Genomic DNA, 19,551 nt, shown 5'->3' on the forward strand with positions numbered 1-19,551 from the left:
GGAGTTAGAAAACCTGGACAGGAGTTGGAAAAGCTGTCCTATCATTCAATTTGCAAATTCAATTGATTTAAACAAATGGCTCTCTCATAATCTCAATTTAACATCATGTTCAAGTTTGTTTTTTTGGACGTTGTGATATGCAACAGATGTTATGGTACGGTGGGCTCGTATTATTAGCCTGGAATCCAAACTGATACTGGAGCATATCAGGTTATCATGCTATGGGGCTCTCCAGTGAAGCGTGAGAATAATGTTACAGTTTCCGTGATTTAAGAAGCTGCAATGCTGCCCCTCCGTGGTAGTCAGCGTTATTATCACTTCACTTTGCAAGTTATCTCTTCTTTATTTTCCAGAAGCCCTGACATGGAGTCATTTTAAAGCCAATATCTTTCCATATCATGAAAGATATGTAGGATATGTAAGATATGTAATTAGGCATTGCAAGAGGAACACTATTATATTATTCTACCGTGTGGCAATTTGATATGAAACATATCAATAGTCTTGTCACAATATGCATTCATATTATTTTAGCTAATTAAATAATTTATAAAGCTTTGCGACAGATACCCACAATGTGATGAAATTATTATCTACATCAGTGATGGGCACTTTAATTGGCATAGGGCCACAAAAAAATATTAACTCATCATGAGGTCTGCAGTGGCTCGCGGGTCTGTGTACCTACATCGTAACCCACACATGCAGTCAGAGTCCGCCCTACCCCTTCCACAATTGCAATCAGTGGGTCAGGCGGCGCCCTAACTGTTCGATTCATATCGCGTGATTTCTGATGATTGTTCTCGATTATATCGACTGATTGGTTCTGTATGGGGTGACCCTTTTGGGAGCATTAAGCAAAATTTGTTTGGGCCGCTAGTTGTCATCCCTGAACATGCAGTTTATCCCTTCTTATATGTGTAAGCAACTGCTGCCAGGGAGTGGTGGGGCGAAAATCGTAGTTCTTGATTTTGACAAGGTTAGTGATATTCGGAATCCTTGGGACGTCCTTACCCTAAACCCAAGCATAACCCGTTGTCACGCCTGGTTCTCGACCAGGCTACCCTAACCTGAACTTTAACTATTCATACAGTTCAACTTCAATGGGGTAGGGACGTCCCAGAGATCTTGAAAGCACAGACCATTTTGAAAGCATGACGTGGAAAGGGGCGGAGATGTCAGTCAATGTGGAAATGCGATAGTCACAGCAGTATCAGCACCAGTACTTCTGGAAGTTTCTTACATGGTGGCTAGCTAACGACATGGTGAAAAGCGTATTTTGAGTAGCCACGATATCTCGGCTCATAAATTGATTTATTCAGCAGAGAGTGGGATATATTTATGTAACTCCATGGTTTAATAGGTCAAAAAATCGTGGCGGGTCGGATTTGTAGCTAGCTTGCAGCTGTCAACTGGTTAAGTAGCTAGCCAGCTGCAAACACTACATTTCAGTGTGGTTGGTTGACGGCCTTTGATATAAGATTAACTGGTGAATTGACTATGTTTTTTTGAATATCAAGCGTTACTTGACAGATACTAGTAATGGGTAAAGACTATTATAAAGTGTTGGGTATACAGAAAGGCGCCTCTGAGGACGAGATAAAGAAGGCGTATCGAAAGCAGGCCCTGCGATATCACCCTGATAAAAACAAGTCCACTGGAGCTGAGGATAAATTCAAAGAGATCGCCGAGGCCTATGATGTCCTCAGCGACGCAAAGAAAAAGGATATATATGACCGATATGGAGAAGAAGGTAACGTATCAACTTTTGGTTCCACACAGTGTGGTGCACCATTGTAACCTAAACTGTCTTGCGCGATCGACGTTGTCAGGTTTGCCAACTATGTAACGTTGGTAGCTGTATCAGCCGTGGACGTTGTTTTTGACAACTTCTAGCTAACCTTATTATTTAAATGTTACTGTTTGTTTTTTTTTGAGTGTAGCCCTATAAACTATTGTGTTATTATATTGGAAGCAACTGAGCACCGGAAACAGTCAGAGGCACTACAATTATCTCGAAACTTGCTGGAACTTTCCTGTTTATTCTGCGTTCAAACTGGTGGGGCTAGTTTGTTCACATCACAACGTTAATTCCTGCGTTCTGTCACGTCCGCTCATGGTTTGTGACACATTGCAGAACACCTTTTCAGAAACACTGCTCTGTCACAGTGACCCCTGAAGACACAGGTGGAAATGTAACGTGCTTTAGCATTATTTATTCAGAGAGATGGTATGTCTGGAAGTGTTGAAAGTGTGTTATATCCAAGTGATTCAAAGGGATTTAAAATAAACATTTTGATTTGTTCTTGTGTTCTAATATTGCAATTTTGATGTTCTCTCTTACAGGCCTGAAGGGGCACACAGCTGGTGGGGGTGGTGGTCCCAATGGTCCCAACAACTACAACTACACCTTCCATGGAGATCCTCACGCCATGTTTACAGAGTTTTTTGGTGGCCGCAGCCCATTCGACCAGTTCTTTGCACGCAACGGGGACGATGACATGGACACTGATGACCCCTTTGCTGCATTTGGTATGGGAGGGATGGGGGGTATGCCGGGAGGATGGGGGGTATGCCGGGTGGAATGGGAGGGTTCCACCAACACCAGAGGTCCTTCAAATCCCGACCAGGGGGTCCCCACGGGGGCCGTGAGAAGAAGAAAGATTCTCCGGTGGTACACGAGCTGAAGGTGAGCCTGGAGGAAGTGTTCTCCGGCTGCACCAAGAAGATGAAGATCTCCAGGAAGCGGCTGAACCCGACGGCTGCAGCATGCGCAGCGAGGACAAGATCCTGACAGTGGACATCAAGCGAGGCTGGAAGGAAGGGACCAAGATCACCTTCCCCAGGGAGGGAGATGAGACGCCCACTAACATTCCCGCTGACGTGGTGTTTGTGGTCAAAGACAAACCCCATCCTCTGTTTCGCCGGGATGGCTCCGATATCATCTACCCTGCTAGAGTGTCCCTCAGAGATGTGAGTGCTTGGTCTTTGTGATTTCTTAAACATTGTGTCAGTCATAAATGTAACCGACTAAACTCTTTCACTTGTATTCTCTGTAATCATGGTAATGATATTTCTCTGCTGCTCTCAGGTAGGGTTGGGCGAAATGACCTAAAATCATATGTCAATTTGTTTTGTAACTTATGGGCGATTCACAATGTATATTTAAAAAAATATTTTAAAAATCTCTAAATAAGCTTTGTTGCACTATTTAAATGTCAGTACATTGCATTTCAAACATTTTAAACAGTCAGGAATAATCTAATGAATTCATGGCTTGTAAAATTATACCTAAGCTAAATGTAAGCCTTCACAACCCACTAATAATTATATTTTAGCAGTTTAACTTGCTTTTTTGCAATAATCACCTGATCTGGCTTTTAAGTCTGTCTGTATGAAAATGCCCTTTTTGTAAAAAAAAAATGTAATCAGAACCATGCATATCCACTAATAATGAGTAGATATCTCATCTTTATATTTAAAGTCTAGCCATCTTGGATCTATTTGCTTGCTAACAAGTTCGAACAGTTGAACTGTTATGAACACACCCTCCTGTCAATCGCCTACTGTTTGAACAAAATGCTAGCATGTCCACTTTGTGGCCTACCTACATGAATAAGAAGATGCTTATTTCTCAGAATGAGAACAAGTTGCCAATACGGTATGGAAGTACTAGTGTTTACTACCTCCTGTTGCAAGTCCCGTACTGTGTTTTTGAATGGGCTTCAAGCTTATATAATCACATTTATGAAAACAAGGTTGTGTGTGTGTGTGTGTGTGTGGGAGAGAGAGAATACAGACCATCTCTGAGTCTCCACAGTCCTATTAGGGTGATTTCTCCCCTTCTCAGCTGTCTGTCACAGTCTCTTGGTTTACACCAATTAGAGTGCCCGAATGCACATTTGGACTCTGACCCAACCCACTCCAGGTCAGAGTGGCTATCGTTGTCGGCAGATGAAGACGCAAGTTTGGCTGCCGACCAAGTTGTGTGTTTTATTTTAGTAAAATTGTGGGCACAATGCATCCAAGAAAACCACAAGTCATCCTCTGTAAACTGAAGATTTCTGTGTGTGAATACAATAGTGTGTGGTGGTGAAGATAAGAGTCCTAGACTAAGAAGCATTCGTACTGTTCTTGCAGAACAGCCTGTAGCGAGTCAGAACCAATTATCAGCATTACGTACTAGCGGGTAAGGGCGTTCATAGCCGACGGCTCCAGCTAGTTGTTTTTACAATCTACACTACCGTTCAAAAGTTTGGGGTCACTTAGAAATGTCTTTGTTTTTGAAAGAAAAGCAAACAATTTGGTCCATTAAAATAACATCAAATTGATTAAATATAGTGTTGACATTGTTAATGTTGTAAATTACTATTGTAGCTCAATGTCCAGAAACTTTCTTCTGAAACTCTTTAGTCTATTCTTGTTCTAAGAAATGAAGGCTATTCCATGTGAGAAATTGCCAAGAAATTGAAGATCTTGTACAATACTGTGTGTACTACTCCCTTCACAGAACAACGCAAACTGGCGCTAACCAGAATAGGAGTGGGAGGCCCCGGTGCACAACTGAGCCAGAGGACAAGTAAATTAGTGTCTAGTTTGAGAAACAGACGCCTCACAAGTCCTCAACTGGAAGCTTCATTAAATAGTACCCACAAAACACCAGTCTCAACGTCAACAGTGAAGAGGTGACTCTGGGATGCTGGCCTTCAAGGCAGAGTTGCAAAGAAAAGGCCATTCTCAGACTGGACATTAAAAAATAAAATATTAAGATGGGCAAAAGAACACACACTGGACAGAGAAACTCTGCCTAGAAGGCCAGCATCCCGGAGTCGCCTCTTCACTGTTGACGTTGAGACTGGTGTTTTGTGGGTACTATTTAATGAAGCTGCCAGTTGAGGACTTGTGAGGCGTACACACAGCAAAATGATTTTCTAATGATAAATTAGCCTTTTAAAATTCTGAACTTGGATTAGCTAACATAACGTGCCATTGGAACACAGGAGTGGCTGATAAAGGGCCTCTGTACACCTACGTAGATATTCCATAAATCAGCCGTTTCCAGCTACAATAGTCATTTACAACATGAACAATGTCTACACTTTCTGATCAATTAGATGTTATTTTAATGGATAAAAAATGTGCTTTTCTTTCAAAAACAAGGACATTTCTAAGTGACCCCAAACTTTTGAACGGTTTTAGAAGGGTCTGCTCTGCCCTACATTTTGGGAGTTGAGACATAAAAAAGGTATCGTTAGAAAGGTTAAGTTCTCTTACAAAAAATGTCCCAATGTGTTTCAGGGTCCATCTCACCCATTCTGATGGACCAAACCTCAAATGCAAATATCGAGTTGAAACTGCTTGTTGTCAGAGGAAGAAGTGATCTTTCGTCTTTGTTGTGGGGGGGTGTGTGTGTGTGTGTGTGTGTGTGTGTGTGTGTGTGTTTGAGAGAGAGGGGGTAGGTAGGTGCGAAGGAGACGAGATCGAAAAACAAAGTCATGAGAACAAGCGGACATAAACGCTCATAAAAACAAAAATCTTACGATACAGGCATTTGGAACATCGCACTAAAACATAATTTCAAATTAATTCGATATATCACCCAGCCCAACTCCCAGGCCTTCTACTCTTTTTAACTAAAAATATAACACACCTAATTGTGACAGTCTGTATTTCTCTCTCCCATCAGGCACTGTGTGGATGCACGGTCAGCGCTCCCACTCTGGATGGCAGGACTGTGACTGTGACCTCTAGAGACGTGGTCAAACCTGGGATGAAGAAGCGTATCGTGGGAGAGGGACTACCCCTGTCCAAGTGCCCAGAGAAGAGGGGGGACATGGTGCTTGAGTTTGTAGTGAAATTCCCTGAGAATTTGGGGCAGAGTGCCCGCGATGCACTGACTCAGATTCTTCCTCCTTGAATGACTAAAGTGGCTTTTGAAGACGCCTAACAAACACGAAGACAGACAGTCGTCTTTCTCCATTACAGTTGTCCTTACCCTAGGCCAAAGAACATAATAGTTGTTTGGGAATTATACTTGTTTATTTTGATTCAACCTTTGATCCAAATTATAATTCAGTTATATATTTAACCACCATGAGATATTGACAGACAAACATGTTGGTCTCTTCTGATGTTAGCTGTTCTGTTTGGTTCATAATTTTTTCCTGTTTATTATTAAAACATTTAGATTTTATTACCAACATGTCCTATTGACAGTATTCCATTTCCCATTGGAAGGGAAAATAAAGACATTTCTAGGGGGACCCAGTGCTAGACATTGGATAATAATGATTGAGCATAGGGCAGGGGTTGGTCTGGCCCTGTAGAGATGGCTGGTCCTGGTTGTTATAAGGTCTGAGGGATACGTAGAGTTGAAGATGCCTGTGGCAAACAGAGCACTGATGTGGAATTTGTGTGGTATCCAGTTGTTTTGATAGTGCTTCCAGAATATTTGTTGCAGGCAACTTATCAACTATATCTCTCAGGAGCAGTGACACACACCTGAATGTAGATATACTTATAAATGCAATGCATACAGTGCCATCTGAAAATATTCAGACCCCTTGACTTTTTCCACATTTTGTTACGTTACAGCCTAATTCTAAAATTGATTAAAGTTTTTTTTCTTATCAATCGACACAATACACCATAATGACAAAGCAAAAACAGGTTTTTAAAGAAATGTTTTAGAATCTTAAAAAACATCACATTTACATAAGTGTTGTGACCCTTTACTCAGTACTTTGTTGAATCACATTTGGCAGCAACTACAGACTCGAGTCTTGGGTATGATGCTACAAGCTTGGCACACCTGTATTTGGGCAGTTTCTCCCATTCTTCTCTGCAGATCCTCTCAGGCTCTATCAGGTTGGATGGGGAGTGTTGCTGCACAGCTATTTTCAGGTCTTCCAGAGATGTTTGATCGGGTTCAAATCCGGGCTCTGGCTGGGCCACTCAGGGACATTAAGAGTCTTGTCCCAAAGCCACCCCTACGTTGTCTTGGCTTTGTGCTTAGGGTCGTTGTCCTGTTGGAAGGACAACAACCCCTTCGCCCCAGTCTGAGGTCCTGAGCGCTCTGGAGCAGGTTTTCATCAAGGATCTCTGTACTTTGCTCTGTTCATCTGTGCCTCGATCCTGACAAGTCTCCCAGTCCCTGCTGCTGAAAAACATCCCCACAGTATACTGATGCTGTCACCACCATGCTTCACCGAAGGGATGGTGTTAGGTTTCCTCCAGATGTGACGCTTGGCATTCAGGCTGAAGAGTTCAATTTTGGTTTCATCAGACCAGAGAATATTGTTTCTCATGGTCTTAGAGTCTTTAGGTGCCTTTTGGCAAACTCCAAGCGGGCTGTCATGTGCCTGTTATTGAGGAGTGGCTTCCTTCTGGCCACTCTACCATAAAGGCCTGATTTGGTGGAGTGCTGCAGGGATGGTTGTCCTTCTGGAAGGTTCTCCCATCTCCTCTTAGGAACTCTAGAGCTCTTGTCAGTGTGACCATCGGGTTCTTGGTCACCTCCCTGACCAAGGCCCTTTTCCCCCGATTGCTCAGTTTGGCTGGGCGGCCAGCTCTAGAAACAGTCTCTGTGGTTCCAAACTTCTTCCATTTAAGAATGATGGAGGGCACTATGTTCTTGGGGACCCTTTTTGTAGCCTTCCCCAGATCTGTGCCTTGATGCAATCCTGTCTCAGAGTTCTATGGACAATTTCTTCAACCTCATTGCTTGGTTTTTGCTGTGACATGCACAGCAAACTGTGCAAACTTTTAAAAGACAGTTATGTGCATTTCCAAATCTAATCAATTGAATTTACCACAGGTTGACTCCAAATTGTAGACATCTCAAGGATGATAAATGGAAACAAGATGCATCTGAGCTCAATTTCAAGTCTCATAAAAGGGTCTGAATACTTAGGTAAATAAGGTATTTCTGTTTTCTAGGTAAAACATTTGGTAACATAAAAATAAAATAAACTGTTTTTGCATTGTCATTATGGGGTATTGTGTGTAAATTGCTGAGGATTTTTTATTTAATCCATTTTAGAATAAGACTAACATAAAACATTTGGAAAATGTCCAGGGGTCTGAATATATCTTTGGTGTTACTCACTATTATTTTGTAGTGAGGTATGTGAGAGATTCTGAAACTGAGTTATGTTGGGGAACTAGAGCAAATAGAATTCAGAAAATTCTTTCAGTTTAAATGGGAGGGGCAAAACTGGGGATTCTTGAGCACAACTTGCAAATCATGTTCAAACTAACCCAGAGAATGAGGTATTTATAAATGGTTTTAGGAATTCACTCCAGGTAACTCCCTACAGATTCCACACACTTGATGCACTACATGGCCAAAAGTGAGTGGACAACCCTTCAAATGTTTGGATTTGGCTATTTCAGGCACACTTATTTCTGACAGGTGTATAAACTCAAGCACACAGCTATGCAGTCTCAATAGACAAACATTGGCAGTAGAATGGCCCATACTGAAGAGCTCAGTGACATTCAATGTGGCATCGTCATAGGATGCCAACTTTCCAACAAGTCAGTTCGTCAAATTTCTGCCCTGCTAGAGCTGCCCCAGTCAACTGTAAGTGCTTTTATTGTAAAGTGGAAACATCTAGGAGCAACAACCGCTCAGCCCCGAAGTGGTAGGCCACACAATCTCACAGAACAGGGCCACTGAAGCAGGTTTGCACTACTCACTACTGAGTTTCAAACGGCCTCTGGAAGCAAAGTCAGTACAATAACTGTTCATCGAGAGCTTCATGACATGGGTTTCCATGGCCGAGCAGCCGCAACAAGATGACTATGCGCAATGCCAAGCGTCAGCTGGAGAGGTGTAAAGCTCACCGCCATTGGACTCTGGAGCAGTGGAAACACGTTCTCTGGAGTGATGAAACATGCTTCATCATCTGGCAGTCCGATGGACAATCTGGATTTGGCGAATGCCAAGAGAACACTACCTGCCCGGCTTCATAGTGCCAACTGTAAACTTTGGTGGAGGAGGAATAATGGTCTGGGGCTTTTTTTTCATGGTTCGTGCTAGGCCCCTTAGTTCCATTGAAGGGAAATCTTGACGCTACAGCAGACAATGACATTCTAGGCGATTCTGTGCTTCCTATTCTGTGGCAACAGTTTGGGGAAGGCCCTTTCCTGTTCCAGCATGACAATGCCCCTGTGCACAAAGCAAGGTCCATACAGAAATGGTTTGTCAAGATCAGTGTGGAAGAACTTGACTGGCCTGCATAGGGCCCTGTCCTCAACTCTATTGAACACCGTTGGTATGAATTGGCACGCCGACCCAGGTCTAATCGCCCAACACCGGTGGCTGACCTCACTAATGCTCTTGTGAATGCTGCGGGGACTTGCTTCCAATGTTCCAACATCTGGTGTAAAGCCTTCCCAGAAGAGTGGAGGCTGTTATAGCAGCAAAGGGAGGGACCAAGTCTATATTAATGCCCATGATTTTGGAATAAGAAGTTTATCAAGCAGGTGTCCATATACTTTTGGCCATGCAGTGGAGCTTCTCCAGTTGAATAGATTTTAGTTATTCAAGGGCGCGTTATCTATTTTGTGCAAAATGTTACGTCACGCAATGCGATATTGACCTGGTTTGTGTGTGTGTGTGTATAGACAAACATGCACCATCTTATTGTGAAATACTATAAGAAGATGGTGTGATGTGTTTTGACCTCTGTAGGACCCCTTACATTTAGCTTGAGGATCACTATTGTTGTAAGTATGATGAACTTGTATGCCCATTCTCCAGTGAAACTTGTAGGTGTGTTTACTCTGCAGTGACACTCTAGAAGCTATTCAAAACAGCAGTGCATTTTAGCTGTTTAAATTCTCTCTTTAACTCTGTTAAAGCTGTGAAACTAATATCTACTGCTACTTCGGAACCTCTATGCAAACCATTTCTGTTAGGATAATCTTCATTATTTTTATTTTGTCATACCCTGCTGCGAAAAGATTGGATGTGATTGGTCAGAACACCAAATTAGTGAGAAAAAGATCAGAAGTGGGCTGCCTGTGTGAACGCAGCCTAAAGTATGTAGTGAACTGATTTTTGAAGCAATTGTCTGAGATAAAGCAAGCCTAAGCATCTGTGGTAAATAAGAAAATCATTCCAAAAATGACAGTTGACAAACTAAAATAGCCAAGTAGTGAGTCAGTTGTATTGTTAAAATATGTCTGAATTATTTGAATAATGTTACATTTTCAAGTACTTGAAATACATATTTTAACCTGGGGTGCATTCATTACGCTGATTCTGTTGCAAAAGTTTTATGCCAAATGGAAAATGTTTTGTAACAAATTGTTTTTATTGGACAAATTCAGGTAGGTCCTGCATCGTTTCATGCTGTTTGGTTCTCAAACGCTAAATGGTTTCTGTTGCGAAATGTAATGAATTTGATTGATTATCATTGAGGTTGTAATGATCAGTCAACACTTACCCATTTATCATTCCACTCCAAGTGGAGTTCCACTATTATTTAATTTTAACAGATAAATGTGGTTTCACATGAATGTAGAGATGTATAATCTCAGTTTAACTTTTTTGTAAAAAAATATTTGCTTTATTTGCAAATGTTTTCCTTTGATGGAAAAGTTTAAATAGTTTTTATAAAATTTGCAGACATTCTGTATTATTATTATTATTATTAGGCACCCAGAATTGTATTTGACAAATAGGTGTTAGCAACCTGCTTTTAATTTGTATGAAACTGAACATTTTATTTTATTTGTCCTATCCTTTGAACAAATGAGGTCCCCTTGGCATTTTGTGGTATTTTAATTGTTGCAAAGACAGGCAAACTTGTAAATATCAAATAAAATTGTACAAAATGATGTAGTTCTCTTATTTAGCCCCATGTCAAACTTGTAAAGTAACTGAGTGGATTTAGTTCTGCCCCGCGTGGGGCGTGAGCCAGCTACTTTTTGCTTTCCTGCACACTGTCAAATTGCACACTGTCAAATTGTATTGGTCACCCCCTGTATTCAGCCTTGTTATTATTACTTTTTATTATTGTTTTTACTTTAGTTTATTTGCACTGCTGGTTAAGGGTTCGTAAGCATGCGTCAAAGTTTGATTTGATTTAACAACGCAGTTATTTTACACATGCAAACATTTTGCCAACTAGGGACTAGCTAACTGGATTGGGATCAAAGCACCATTGTAACAGAGTGCATTTTGTTATACCTGGAGCAGATTGTCTCTGAAAAACACACATCCACATCCAGGGGTTAAATGGAGTGAGAGACATATGGGAACTGAATCTGTTACAAGTTAGAATCAAAAGCTGAGCATTTTTAGTAAAAGCCTGTCTGTCATCTATACTAGATAGATAATAAAATGCATTACAGGCAGTGTAGATTAATTATTCATGCCAGGAGGACTAATGGAAATCCTAGGACAGAGGGTTGAAAAAACCTGCCTTACAGTAGGGGGCATCGAAGAGCTAGAGACGAGGAGAGGAATCCTATAGTGGGGGAGGCCATTATACAGTGCTGAAGTCCCACCCCTGCAGTCGTCAATTGTTACCACAGCTGCAAAGTATTAATCCTGCCTGTTTCTACTATTGCTCTTCTTAAAATCTGATTTTAAACCTATCCTTAACCTCACTGCTAACCTTATTCCTAACCCCAAAACATAAATAAAAACCAAAAAGCACATTTTTGTTTTCATTTTTATTCTCTCGATATTTGTCATTTGACTTTGTGGCTGTGCTATCTAATGAAAACACCTCTGCTGAACAACATACATACCATCAGATCATCCTTTCCTCTCATTTTCTTGTTAGCGTATCTCTCAAGACTAGCGATTCAAATGCGATGTAACTTTACTTTCACAACCTTTGGATCAAGAAGTAACCTATTGTTTTGATGTTCCATTCTACGTCTGGCTTGAATCAATCACCTCGTACAGCGAGTTAGCTAAAGCTCTGGTAAGATGCTTACCTTGACTGCTATATTCCTTCATTCTCAGCTAGCTAATATTGTGTTAGCCAACAAGCTAACTAGCTAAACAAATTAGCTACCTAGCTGGCAATTTTTTAAAAAAAAATAGGTGTGTCAAATTAAGTGAAATCTCTGATTCAAGTTTAGATGTTTATCATCTTATCTAATGCCATGTAAACTTGATGGCAAGACAAGTAGGCAGAATAAGTGTTTTAAGGGTGAGCAAGCTAGCTGGCAAGTTACCTCCTGGGCGGTTTGGTACTCGTTTTTGAAAGCTATCTTCCAGTGTATTGTGATGTGATGCACCAGCAATGGGGTTTGGTAGTACTGTTTAACTAACCTGTCACAATCTGTTCACAGATGCACTCTGAATGTCTAGTTGCCATACAGTTGAAGTTATTGTCCCAACAACAGCAGTAGCTAGCTACAACGACCACCATCAATAGATAGCTTTGGTTCACTGGTGAATCATCAGGTGGAAGAAGACTTGAGAGAGAGAGTCCTATGCTGGACAGGACCTTTGGCTACCTACCAAAGCAGCATCTGTTCACTTCCACAGACAGACAGAAGGATAAAAATGCCTCTTGGATTGGGTAGAAGGAAGAAAGCATCTCCACTAGTGGAGAACGAGGAAGCCGAGCCGATCCGAGCGGGTCTTAATGTCCCAGGAATGGACGGCCTGGATGGAGGTGGTGTGGGGCTCGGGGAGGGTACTACCCAGGAGGGTCTGCCACCCCCACCCACCAGCCTGAGACCTCGTCTGATCTTCCACACCCAGCTAGCACACGGTAGCCCCACGGGACGCATCGAGGGCTTCAGCAACGTGCGAGAGCTCTACACCAAGATCGGAGAGGCCTTTGGGATCGCACCACCAGAGGTGAACAATATGACGTGTGTGTGTGTGTGTGTGTGTGTGTGTGTGTGAGAGAGAGAGAGAGATCTGCTTCAGTTTATCCCTTTACTGACTCACTTTCTAACTCTTCAGGTGATGTTCTGCACTCTGAACACTCACAAGGTGGACATGGACAAGTTACTGGGGGGTCAGATTGGGCTGGAGGACTTTATTTTCGCCCATATCAAAGGCCAGAGGAAGGAGGTGGAGGTGTTCAAGGGGGAGGATGCCCTGGGGTTGACCATCACTGATAATGGAGCTGGATACGCCTTCATCAAGGTGGGCATGGTTACTGGCTAGGAAATCAGTTGTCTGTGTCTGTCATCTCTGATAGGTCTGGCAGTGGAAGGAAATGCACCAGCATCACACACAGAGGACTAAAAATAGAACAAAATGGGAACGTTTGAAACGCAGAGCCTCAATTGCAGCGACAGTGTGGAATGTACAGTAGACTGAATATAAGATGTTAGTTAGTTGCCTATGCACATTATAGAGTTGTTTATGTTGCCCACTGCCAAATTGTCTGATTGTGTGAAATGGTGGATTTTTCCTTTGTCTCATCCTGACCCTTCCAGAGAATAAGGGAGGGTAGCGTGGTCCATCAGATCCAGGTCATCAACGTGGGAGACATGATTGAGTCCATCAACGGCCACAGTCTCATTGGCTGTCGACACTACGAGGTGGCCAAGATGCTCAAGGAGCTGCCCAAGGGGAAGGACTTTGTTCTCAAGATGGTGGAGCCCTTGAAAGCCTTCGGTGGGTTTGTGTATGAGAGATTGTGTGTGCTGACACAGTAATTATGAATCATATTATGGTGTGACAGATTATATTTAGGAATGAGTCAGCAGTTATCAAACTTTGAATGCCTTTTACTAATTGCTCTTATATTATCATTGACTGTCTAGATATATAATTAGGAGGTTAGAAACCTGATGCTCCTTTGACATGTTATGTTGTCTCCCTTACCTGTAGACATGATCAGCCAGAGGTCAGGAGGGGCCCGGGCTGGCTCAGGAACCCAGCTGGGGACAGGGAAGGGCACCCTGCGTTTACGCTCCAAAGGCCCAGCCACGGTGGAGGAACTGGTGAGTGTGTGTTGGCTCTTCTATTGCCATTAATAAGGTTAACATGGTTTCAGGTCATGACTATGTTTGTGTATTTGTTTGTCAGCCCTCTGCGTTTGAGGAGAAGGCCATAGAGAAAGTGGATGACCTCCTGGAGAGTTACATGGGCATCAGAGACAGTGAACTGGGTAAGGGAGACGGTGTGTGTATACGTGTGAATGTGATTCACACATGCAGCTCCTGTTAGCAAAGTGGTGACTTGTGTGTTGCCACTTGAAATCAAATGTTATTTGTTACATGCTTCGTAAGCAACAGGTGTAGACTAATGGTGAAATGCTTACTCACGGACCCTTCCCAACAACAGGTGTAGACTAATGGTGAAATGCTTACTCACGGACCCTTCCCAACAACAGGTGTAGACTAATGGTGAAATGCTTACTCACGGACCCTTCCCAACAACAGGTGTAGACTAATGGTGAAATGCTTACTCACGGACCCTTCCCAACAACAGGTGTAGACTAATGGTGAAATGCTTACTCACGGACCCTTCCCAACAACAGGTGTAGACTAATGGTGAAATGCTTACTCACGGACCCTTCCCAACAACAGGTGTAGACTAATGGTGAAATGCTTACTCACGGACCCTTCCCAACAACAGGTGTAGACTAATGGTGAAATGCTTACTCACGGACCCTTCCCAACAACAGGTGTAGACTAATGGTGAAATGCTTACTCACGGACCCTTCCCAACAAGACAATGGTGAAATAGACTAATGGTGAAATGCTTACTCACGGACCCTTCCCAACAACAGGTGTAGACTAATGGTGAAATGCTTACTCACGGACCCTTCCCAACAACAGGTGTAGACTAATGGTGAAATGCTTACTCACGGACCCTTCCCAACAACAGGTGTAGACTAATGGTGAAATGCTTACTCACGGACCCTTCCCAACAACAGGTGTAGACTAATGGTGAAATGCTTACTCACGGACCCTTCCCAACAACAGGTGTAGACTAATGGTGAAATGCTTACTCACGGACCCTTCCCAACAACAGGTGTAGACTAATGGTGAAATGCTTACTCACGGACCCTTCCCAACAACAGGTGTAGACTAATGGTGAAATGCTTACTCACGGACCCTTCCCAACAACAGGTGTAGACTAATGGTGAAATGCTTACTCACGGACCCTTCCCAACAACAGGTGTAGACTAATGGTGAAATGCCTTCCCAACAACAGGTGTAGACTAATGGTGAAATGCTTACTCACGGACCCTTCCCAACAACAGGTGTAGACTAATGGTGAAATGCTTACTCACGGACCCTTCCCAACAACAGGTGTAGACTAATGGTGAAATGCTTACTCACGGACCCTTCCCAACAACAGGTGTAGACTAATGGTGAAATGCTTACTCACGGACCCTTCCCAACAACAGGTGTAGACTAATGGTGAAATGCTTACTCACGGACCCTTCCCAACAACAGGTGTAGACTAATGGTGAAATGCTTACTCACGGACCCTTCCCAACAACCGGTGTAGACTAATGGTGAAATGCTTACTCACGGACCCTTCCCAACAACAGGTGTAGACTAATGGTGAAATGCTTACCCTTCCCAACAATGCAGAGATAGAAATAATAGAAAAGTAAAACATGTAATAATAGATACACAATGAGTAAGGATAACTTGGCAACATACACAGGGTACCAGTACTGAGTCGATGTGCAGGGTACGAGGTAGATGTGTACATTTGACTAGGAATAAAGTGACAAATAATAAACGTATGTGATGAGGCAAAGTTTGTGCAAAAGGGTCAATGCAAATAGTCTCGGTAGCTATTTGGTTAACTATTTAACTCCCTATTACTTTGTTGTGCTGTGGTTGACCCCTCACTGTTAGCTGCTACAATGGTGGAGCTGGGGAAGGACAAAAAGAACCCAGATGAGTTTGCCGAGGCGTTGGACGAGACTCTTGGTGACTTCGCCTTCCCGGATGAATTTGTTTTTGACGTCTGGGGTGCCATCGGGGACGCCAAGGTCGGCCGGCTGTAACCGGAGGGAGCAGGGGAACAACCTGTGGTTTTGAATGCTGAGGCTCCAACCTGCAACAAACAGAACTACTAGAAAATACCACACTACCATCATGTGATTTACTTATTGTTTTCTGTGTACTTATTATTTTTTACGTGGAGTTTACTCCTCTTGTTGGGATACTTTTGGGGGAGACTCTTTGGGAGGATAGAGAGAGTGTATGGGAGAGGATAGAAGACTCTGATCACTAGCTCTGATCACTCGATCAGGCTGAAAACACTCATCAGACTCAGACTATTGAGTGCAATACGTTATTGTGTTCAAACAGCAAGTGCTTTTCAATTTTCTTCCAGGTCTTGTGGTTGTGGACACACTTCCTGACCTTGAACACGTCACATGTTAACGCCCAGGTCTTTGTTCCACTAGTCCTCTGAGGAACAATCCCGAGAACAACAAGTGGGAGAAGGGGGACCACGGCTTACATGCACCTACCTACCTTTTGAAGTTTTGAGTTCAAACAAACTGTGATCCCCCTCCCCCACTTTGCACTGTCTTGCACTGCACTGTAGAAAATATAAGAAAAGTGCATTGTACTTCACTGGAGCAGTTACTCACTACATAGCACTGGTGCATAGAACTGGACTACAGTATTTGTGTTCTGTGCGGTGTTGTTCAGAGAAAGGTGTATTGAGATGCTCAGGCCCAGAATGTCCTGGTCAAATCGCATGGTCAGAAAAAACATCTTATTAGCCCGTGCTATTATTGTTTGTCTCCTCGTTGTGAGTTATTTTGGTTTATGTGCTGTTGAGTGTCACTATTGAAGGAGTGTTTTGGCTGCTGAAGGTTCACAATGCGTAGACTGTCACTACAAAACTAGCTGCAGCTTTTTCTATGGTTCAAACTACAATCACTCAGTTTTTCTGAAGTGAATAAGGTATAGAAACAAGCTGCACTTTACTTGTAGCACATCTGTCTGTTACCAAAGATAGTCTGGTTAATATTTAAATGGTCCCCTTTGCCAGGGAAACTCCAGTATTAAGAAAAACAGTGTTATATTACAGTATTACAAGAATACTCAAGAATTTGAAATACATGTTTGAAAAAAAAAATTTTAAAAAACCTATTGACTTATTGGTAGACTGTGAGCCTTTATTTTTCTATTTTTTAAGAAATGTTTTTGCAGGATTTTTTTAAAGGAGTGGTGTTTTATATGAAAAAGAGTTGTGTAACTGATGAGGAATTTTCTTTGTTTTAATTGAGTTGGTGGTAAAAATGAAAACTGATATCCATGCCAAAAGCATTGGCATTTCCAATAGACTGCATTTTTTAGGGACCAGACAGTCTCAATATGAAGGAGCCAAATAGTTATGCACATAAGTCATAGAGCGGTCAAGTAATGAAAGGAAAATGCACCATTATGCAATTCTGCAATGAAATGAAGGACCAAGTCCAACACTGTTACTTTAGGAAAGAACCTGGACACTACCATAGGAACAGAATGATGTCATTATCAAACCAAACTACTTTCTGCAAAGTCATCTGGCTTTTAGTGACTCTTCTTTATAGATGAATAAAAAACAAAAACATACAATATGGGTCAAAGTTCCAAGATATAGAAAATAATTACTCAACATAGAAAATATTTTGTTTTGTAACTTTTTGGGGTTTTATCTTTTCCATAGTCTATCTCTGAATGAACAACATATTTTTGTAGTAAATTGTTTGGTTGTTTTTCTGTCTTTCAATGCTGTTGAAGTATATCTAGATGGTTACTGTCATAAAATACTGATAATAGGCACTGGAATACTGAGGACATTGTTTTGTATGGCTTTCTCTTACAATGTCTGATTTATAATGGCAATAATAATGAGGAAGATTATGAAATCAGATGTCTTCCATGTCTTTCCCTCAGTTGAATACACAAATGTTGCCTTGGACTCTTCAACAGGAAATATTTCCCTACATGTAATTCATATTACTATATTATGTCAGATTGTTTAGCAGAAAAAAGTGCAAAATCTTTATTTTTTTTTTTTTTATTTTGTCATTTTCCTTAGTGGGGCAAGAAAATGAACTAACGTCAGGTCGTAGTCAAGCTGATATTTTGCACAGGCTGTCTGAGTTGGTGTTCACCTGTGAATGGAAACATGTTCTTCTTAGAGAGACAAACACATCACCCCCTGGAGTGTTGTGTGTTTATAGGTGTGTAATCAGGTCCTGTTCTCACCTCAGAAAATACATGCATCTAATCACCCCTGGAGTGTTGTGTGTTTATAGGTGTGTAATCAGGTCCTGTTCTCACCTCAGAAAATACATGCATCTAATCACCCCCTGGAGTGTTGTGTGTTTATAGGTGTGTAATCAGGTCCTGTTCTCACCTCAAAAAATACATGCATCTAATCACTCCCTGGAGTGTTGTGTGTTTATAGGTGTGTAATCAGGTCCTGTTCTCACCTCAGAAAATACATGCATCTAATCACTCCCTGGAGTGTTGTGTGTTTATAGGTGTGTAATCAGGTCCTGTTCTCACCTCAGAAAATACATGCATCTAATCACTCCCTGGAGTGTTGTGTGTTTATAGGTGTGTAATCAGGTCCTGTTCTCACCTCAAAATACATGCATCTAATCACTCCCTGGAGTGTTGTGTGTTTATAGGTGTGTAATCAGGTCCTGTTCTCACCTCAGAAAATACATGCATCTAATCACTCCCTGGAGTGTTGTGTGTTTATAGGTGTGTAATCAGGTCCTGTTCTCACCTCAGAAAATACATGCATCTAATCACCCCCTGGAGTGCTGTGTGTTTATAGGTGTGTAATCAGGTCCTGTTCTCACCTCAGAAAATACATGCATCTAATCACTCCCTGGAGTGTTGTGTGTTTATAGGTGTGTAATCAGGTCCTGTTCTCACCTCAGAAAATACATGCATCTAATCACCCCCTGGAGTGTTGTGTGTTTATAGGTGTGTAATCAGGTCCTGTTCTCACCTCAAATACATGCATCTAATCACCCCCTGGAGTGTTGTGTGTTTATAGGTGTGTAATCAGGTCCTGTTCTCACCTCAAATACATGCATCTAATCACTCCCTGGAGTGTTGTGTGTTTATAGGTGTGTAATCAGGTCCTGTTCTCACCTCAAATACATGCATCTAATCACCCCCTGGAGTGTTGTGTGTTTATAGGTGTGTAATCAGGTCCTGTTCTCACCTCAGAAAATACATGCATCTAATCACCCCCTGGAGTGTTGTGTGTTTATAGGTGTGTAATCAGGTCCTGTTCTCACCTCAAATACATGCATCTAATCACTCCCTGGAGTGTTGTGTGTTTATAGGTGTGTAATCAGGTCCTGTTCTCACCTCAAATACATGCATCTAATCACTCCCTGGAGTGTTGTGTGTTTATAGGTGTGTAATCAGGTCCTGTTCTCACCTCAGAAAATACATGCATCTAATCACCCCCTGGAGTGTTGTGTGTTTATAGGTGTGTAATCAGGTCCTGTTCTCACCTCAAATACATGCATCTAATCACTCCCTGGAGTGTTGTGTGTTTATAGGTGTGTAATCAGGTCCTGTTCTCACCTCAGAAAATACATGCATCTCAAATCAAATGTA

The 19,551-nt window shown here is 42.0% G+C and overlaps 1 protein-coding gene, 2 long non-coding RNA genes and 1 pseudogene across 5 annotated transcripts; all 4 read left to right on the forward strand.

Moving 5' to 3' along the window:
- Nucleotides 1–875: 875 nt before the first annotated feature.
- On the forward strand, nt 876–10,848 carry LOC118378861 (dnaJ homolog subfamily B member 1-like; annotated as a pseudogene). Its single transcript, XR_008088828.1, has 3 exons — nt 876–1,753; nt 2,347–2,973; nt 5,687–10,848. The product of XR_008088828.1 is annotated as a dnaJ homolog subfamily B member 1-like (transcript).
- An 880-nt stretch (nt 10,849–11,728) lies between these two features.
- Nucleotides 11,729–17,828, forward strand: gipc1 (GIPC PDZ domain containing family, member 1). The gene is made up of 7 exons (XM_035760882.2): nt 11,729–11,945; nt 12,319–12,835; nt 12,944–13,129; nt 13,426–13,606; nt 13,823–13,935; nt 14,021–14,102; nt 15,814–17,828. Exons 2-7 carry the CDS (start codon nt 12,536–12,538, stop codon nt 15,963–15,965), a joined length of 1,014 nt encoding a protein of 337 aa, XP_035616775.2. The 5' UTR covers nt 11,729–11,945; nt 12,319–12,535; the 3' UTR covers nt 15,966–17,828.
- On the forward strand, nt 14,113–15,797 carry LOC127914546 (uncharacterized). 2 transcript variants are annotated; one of them, XR_008088830.1, is made up of 4 exons: nt 14,113–14,621; nt 14,727–15,118; nt 15,155–15,448; nt 15,498–15,797. It is a non-coding gene; the product is annotated as an uncharacterized LOC127914546 (long non-coding RNA). The 2 variants fall into 2 exon arrangements; XR_008088829.1 differs by having other exon boundaries at nt 15,155–15,797.
- A 505-nt stretch (nt 17,829–18,333) lies between the features above and the next one.
- On the forward strand, nt 18,334–19,551 carry LOC127914547 (uncharacterized). The gene is made up of 3 exons (XR_008088831.1): nt 18,334–18,449; nt 18,600–18,675; nt 18,752–19,551. It is a non-coding gene; the product is annotated as an uncharacterized LOC127914547 (long non-coding RNA).

Source organism: Oncorhynchus keta, chromosome 32 (assembly GCF_023373465.1).
Source record: "Oncorhynchus keta strain PuntledgeMale-10-30-2019 chromosome 32, Oket_V2, whole genome shotgun sequence".
Classification (NCBI taxonomy): domain Eukaryota; kingdom Metazoa; phylum Chordata; class Actinopteri; order Salmoniformes; family Salmonidae; genus Oncorhynchus; species Oncorhynchus keta.

Coding starts and splice junctions, on each gene's coding strand:
- gipc1 (XM_035760882.2), top strand. CDS start 12,536: ATGCCTCTTGGATTGGGTAGAAGGAAGAAAGCATCTCCACTAGTGGAG. Junction 12,836..12,943: donor TTGGGATCGCACCACCAGAG/GTGAACAATATG, acceptor CTAACTCTTCAG/GTGATGTTCTGCACTCTGAA. Junction 14,103..15,813: donor CATCAGAGACAGTGAACTGG/GTAAGGGAGACG, acceptor CCTCACTGTTAG/CTGCTACAATGGTGGAGCTG.